The sequence below is a fragment of the Crocuta crocuta genome, unplaced genomic scaffold, assembly GCF_008692635.1.
Source record: "Crocuta crocuta isolate KB4526 unplaced genomic scaffold, BGI_CrCroc_1.0 scaffold133, whole genome shotgun sequence".
NCBI classification, from domain to species: Eukaryota; Metazoa; Chordata; class Mammalia; order Carnivora; family Hyaenidae; genus Crocuta; species Crocuta crocuta.
Window position 1 is genome coordinate 5,924,388 of NW_027529438.1, and position 6,000 is coordinate 5,930,387.

General features: G+C 44.3%; 1 protein-coding gene across 1 annotated transcript; it reads right to left on the reverse strand.

Moving 5' to 3' along the window:
* Nucleotides 1-4,641: 4,641 nt before the first annotated feature.
* On the reverse strand, nt 4,642-5,601 carry OR6K6 (olfactory receptor family 6 subfamily K member 6). The gene has a single exon (XM_077760029.1). It carries the CDS (start codon nt 5,599-5,601, stop codon nt 4,642-4,644), a length of 960 nt encoding a protein of 319 aa, XP_077616155.1.
* Nucleotides 5,602-6,000: the final 399 nt, after the last annotated feature.

The window sequence follows — 6,000 nt, forward strand, 5'->3', positions numbered from 1 at the left end:
AGGGTGAGTGAACGCTAGAGAAACAGTTATTTTGTTGCATTTCTCTCCTTTAAATAGTCTCTTCCCATCCCCTTCCTCCACCTAAAATCATTATGTTCAGAGAACACAATCATTAAGGCATCTGTATTTCAATAGAGAATTTCTTTTTTTTTTTTTTTAATATTTTAAAGGTGTTTAATGTTTATTTATTTTTGAGAGAGACAGAGACAGAGCACGAGCGGGGAAGGGGCAGAGAGAGAGGGAGACACAGAATCGGAAGCAGGCTCCAGGCTCTGAGCTGTCAGCACAGGGACTGACACGGGGCTTAAATTCATGGACCATGAGATCATGACCTGAGCCGAAGATGGATGCTTAACCTATGAGCCACCCAGGGGCCCCAGTAGAGAATTTCTTTATGAGTTGTATCAACTTGGTAAATGCTTCCTATGTATGTGTTTCCTCTATAAGTTGGATATATAAGATCTAGCTATCTATCCATATACAGACATACACACAGAACTTTATATATATATATATAACTTGTATATTATTTTACATATAAAATTTATGTTATAGGAACCTAAAGCNTACATATAATATGATATGTATTTATAGGATATATATTTATATATATATATATAGGATATATATATATTTAAACTTAAGTTTGAATTTTCCATATCCATACTTATTATTTGCTTGGCATAATTATTTTTATTTCTTTCAGAGAGGTCTCAGAAAGTGTTAGTTTCTTCCAATTCTCAGAGAAGGGGTGACTCTTCCTGCGAAGGGACTTAGTTATAAGATTGATCATTTTCCAGTTCCAAAATTTAAAAAACCCATGTCTTATGAAAAATAGGAAATTTCCAACATGGGGAAGCATCATCCATCCTAAACAGGACTCTCTCAACTATACGTGCAAGGCGTTCTTTCGTCCTGTGCCAAAAAGCATACAACAATTTTAATTCTAGGCCCTGTGAAACCTACTTTGTGAAATGTAGGTGATCCAGCATTTGCTACTGGGTTCCTGGAAAGCAAGAAGGAAGGACTGAATGCCACTCCCTGGAGTGACTCAACATGAGGGCCCTTGATGTGATTTTCAGCTCAGAACGATAGTAAGAGTAACAAAAGCATTAAATAATAAATAATACTTGATGAATATTATAGGCACTGTGCTCAGTGTTTTATACACATTATAGCATTTAATCTTCAAAGTCCTCAAAGCTCCTAAATGACAGATAGGGACACTGAGGCTCAGGACACCTTTGTTAGTTTTCCAAGTTGTACTATTGGAAAGTACAAAAGCCAGATTCATGTTTTGACAGTGTGACCTCAGAGCCCATTGTCTTAGTGACCACCTGAAATTCACTCCAGTAAGGAGGAGTTATCTGGTAACTATCTACCTTGGTAGGAGACCGTCTTGGTAGAGTGTTCCTGCAGAGCCTGGGTTACCTTCTTTTCAGATATGCTGGGGAGGAGTTCCTACCTCAGGTGCAGAGATAGCTAGATATCTCCCAAGGTAGCTTCGACTTCAAAACAAATGGGGAAAATAGATATTCTCTAAAACTGATGAACTTAAGCAAAAAGCAAACGCGTTATTATGCGTAAGAGATGCTCTTGTACTGAAGGGGGGCTGGGACTAGGAAGACGTCAAGGAAACCAAGCTCTTTAGAACATGGAATTATCAGATTAGCCTGGATCCTCTGGGTCCTGTCTCCCCACAGACGATAGACCCTCCCTCCCATATTTCTTCTCCTTTTGCTGCTTTGGGTAGATGTAGGGACTGCCCGGTGTTGTCATCAGGGCTCTTCTCTCTGTTGCCTTTTCTCTTACAGGCATCCATCGACCTGTCCCGTCAGCCAGCCCCAGCACAGCCACATTGACTTGGTGGGTCCACAAGTCAAGAACAAGGCTTGGCTAGTTGACAAGCAGTCATCAGAGCCCTGTGCTGAAGGCTCTGAGGTTCAGAAGGATGAGGCAAACGTCTTCCTGTGCAGTCTGTGGGCCTTTAATCCAAACATCCTGTTTGAGTGGGGCAAACAGGAAACCACAGAAAAACAGAAAGACAGAAAGCAAGTAATGTCAAAACAAGAGCCCACGGCCGTCCTGAAACCAATGGTAGTGATGATCAGCGTAAGGAATCTTTCTTGAAGATTCCAGCAATTTGGAGTAACATTGAGAAATAGGGAGTGACAGTGGCAAAAAGTAATCACTCCTGAGCCTTGATCCCAAAGGTTAGGATGTCCTTGTGAAAAGAAAGAACCAATGCATGGAGTTGAGAGAGGAAAGGACCAAGACAGGTACATAGTCAAAGAGAATTGGAACAAAAATAGCACATCTGGAAGGTTTAAAGGAAGTAAAACAACCTAATGGCTGGGAACAATGAAGGTACAGGGAACATTGCATCTCATCCCAAGAAAAATGGCAGATTCGATGGCTAGTGACATTCTTATTAACAGCAGCTAATGAATGATTAGCCTTTGAGGACTCCAAGGCCAAGTGGCTGGTGTGACAGTCACTAAGTGGATCCTCTGCACCTAACACAGTCCCTGACATAGAATTGCTATGCAAATTGTTTTTAATAAATCAATCTTGAAATCTGGAGAAGCAAAAGCTTTAGCATGTCTTGCGTAATAATTAGTGATCAGACTTACTGAAAGGCCACATTTCCTCTGGATTTCTTGCTGGGTTTAGCAATTTGCCTTAGGGGGAAAGCTGTATGGAAGGGACACAGAGCACGGTGAATAGACCCTGGGTCCGGGCACAGAAGTCATTGTGTTTCTGCCCTGCTTTCCTCATCGTTAACCCTGTGCACCCAGGCTAGTTACTGAAATTCTGTACTTCACCTTTCTCCTTTGGAAGAATCAGGGTTAATATTGTTTCTCCAGGATTGTTGTGAGTATAAATGGGACAGTACCCGTAAGGTACTTACTACAAGTTCAGATGTCATTAAAAAATGTTAGCTCTTGAACCCCCAAGGTTCATAGCAGCACTCTCAACAATAGCCAAAACATGGAAAGAGCCTAAGTGTCCATCTGCTGATGAACGGATCAAGAAGATGTGGTACATTCCATTTATACAATGGAATACTCCATGGCAATGAGAAAGAATGAAATCTGGCCATTTGTAGAAACATGGATGGAACTAGATGGTGTTATGCTGAGTGAAATAAGTCAGGCAGAGAAGGACAGATACCATATGTTTGCACATATAGGTGGATTAGGAGGAAGTTAATAGAGGATGAAGTGGGAGAAGGGGAAAAATAGTTGGGGAGAGGGAGGGAGGCAAACCATGAGAGACTCTTGAAAGCTGAGAACAAACAGGGTTGATGGGGATGGGGGAGAGCGGAAGGAAGGTGATGGGCATGGGGGAGGGCACTCGTTGAGATGAGCACTGGGTGTTATATGGAAACCAACTTGACAATAAACTATTTAAGGAAACAAAAATGTTAGCTCTTCTAAATACCAAAGGGCCCCAGGGCTGGGGATGATCTTAGTGATCATCTTATGCAGCTGCTCTCAACGCTGACCCACCCTTAGAATTTTCAGGTCAGCTCTTCAGAAATGCAGATACATGGGCTTCACCTTCAGGTTTTCTAAATCCTTAGTTCCAACAATCAGTCGGTTTGGGGAACCGCTGATCTGATGGAACCAAAGGTTTTACACAAACAGTACATCTTAGTGGCAGAACAAGGTATAAAATCTGGTCTGAACGATAGTGATTCAGGGATGACACAGTCACCTGAGAAAGGACTTGAAGCTCATGGAGGTCAGAGCCAAAGACTCCATCAGAGAGCACTAGGTTTCCTGAACTTTGGGGGAAGGACATTCGTATAGTTTCATTCCTTGAACACCAAATAGATCGAATGGAAGTGTGCATTTACTGGGAACATAGCATGAAGTAGAGCCTGAGGTCAAGACCAGCTCTGTCAATAAGTACCTACATGACAGGCAAGTCAGTAAACTTCTCCAGGGCTCAGCTCCAACATGTAAAGAATGGTGATTTCTGACCGAATTACTTTGGGATATTTTCAGTTTAAAGATGATTCATATATGTGAAGGTATTTCAAATGGTAAATTGCTAGAGAAGTAGACTATTGTCACTATTCACCTTTATGTCACTCCATGGACCCTCAAATTCCATACCACCTGGTGTGTGTGTGATGGGTGCGTGGACATTGAATTGAGTTTCTGGATTAAATAAGCTAAAAATGGAGACAGTTTCTCTTTAGTGTCAGGAAATGGTTTATTAATGTGGGGTGCTGAGCAGTGGGGGGAGTTGTGAATGGAAAGAGGGCTGGGGGCGAGTTGACTGTGGCAATTTTCAGAACTACCATGTCTTTCATGCCTCTTCTGTCCTGCTGGTCAGTACTGGTCTGGCTGGTCTCATCTGCATGTGCGGCCACAGAGAAGAAGGGCAGGTGCCCAGACGGGGTGGGGAGGAGGAGACCAGCCTGTGCTGTGTCACGGCAGAGTCTGTTCGTGCTGCCTCAGAGACAACACAGCAGGGGCATTGATGCAAACAGGCTGTGACATTGCCACCAATGCCTTGGACACGGTCGTTTTCTGTTCTTGTTTATAATAACAGAGTGAGTATGTCGTGGCAATAGAAACAGAGCATACTCACGAACAAGTCAAGAGGTGGTGGATCCAGCCTCTAGATCTACCCTCTGGCCCCGCTAGCTCTTCTCCGACAATGGAAAAGCCTTCCAATGGCATCTTTCATGTCCTTGTTTCTCAGGCTATAGATAATGGGGTTCAGGAAGGGAGCAAGGATGACAAAGGTGATAGCAATTGCTGTGTCCCAAAAGATGGAGTAGGTGGCTGAGAATCGTAGGTACATGACGGCCACACTGCCAAAAAACAGCAAGAACACAACAAGGTGGGCAGCACAGGTAGAAAAGGCCTTGTGGCGGCCCTCAGCTGACGGCATCCCCAGAATCACCACGATGATCCGGATGTAGGACAGGGCGATGGCCAGGAAGGAGGCCACGATTTCCCCTGCGTGGATGGCGTCTACAATGACCACCAGTGACGTGTCCGTGCAGGCCAAGCTCAGCACGGGTGTAAAGTCACAGAAGATCTGCTGGATCTGGTTGGAGCCACAGAAAGGCAGGGTGGCAATCCACACAATCTCAGGAAGCACAAGAAGGAAGCCGCAGAGGCAGGACCCAGCTGTCAGTTGGGCACAGAGCTTAGGAGTCATGATGATTGGGTAACGGAGAGGACTACAGATAGCGATGTACCTGTCAATGGCCATTGCTGTCAGGACACAGCCTTCTGTGATGCCCAGGGAGTGGAAGAAATACATCTGTAGGAGGCAGCCAGGCAACGAGATGGTCTTCTGCTCGCTAATTAGGCTGGAGAGCATCTTGGGGATGGTGGTGGTGGTATACCAGATCTCCAGGAAAGAGAGGACACTGATGAAGAAATACATGGGGGTGTGCAGGGCCCTGTCCAGCTGGACGACGATGAATATTATCAAGTTCCCAGTTACAATGAATCCGTAGATGAGAAGCAAGGCAATAAAGAATAAGAGGCCACCTTCATGCAGATGTGGGAATACAGAGAAGAGGAACTCAGTCACCATAGTCGAGTTCCCACTGGTGACCAACTGTGTCATCTGCGAAGGGAAGAAAGGAGACAAAGAAACTCGTGGAATTGGGGAGGTGATCGTACACTGGTAACAGCTCCACTCTTTTCTGTAATCAGTTATCTCAGTCGACCTCGAGATCCTAGACAGGGTAGTTAGAAATATCTCTCAACTGTATCTCCACACCAGAAATATCTGGACTATTTGCTTTTGGACTCCTCAATGCATCTTTAAAAAACTTTTTAAATGTTTATTTATTTTTGAGAGAGAGAGAGATTGACATCGTATGAGCAGAGGAGGGGCAGAGAGAGGGTGACACAGAATATGGAAGCAGGCTCCAGGCTCCGAGTTGGCAGCACAGAGCCTGATGAGGGGCTGGAACTCATAAACCACGAGATCATGACCTGAGCTGAAGTGGGACGTTCAACC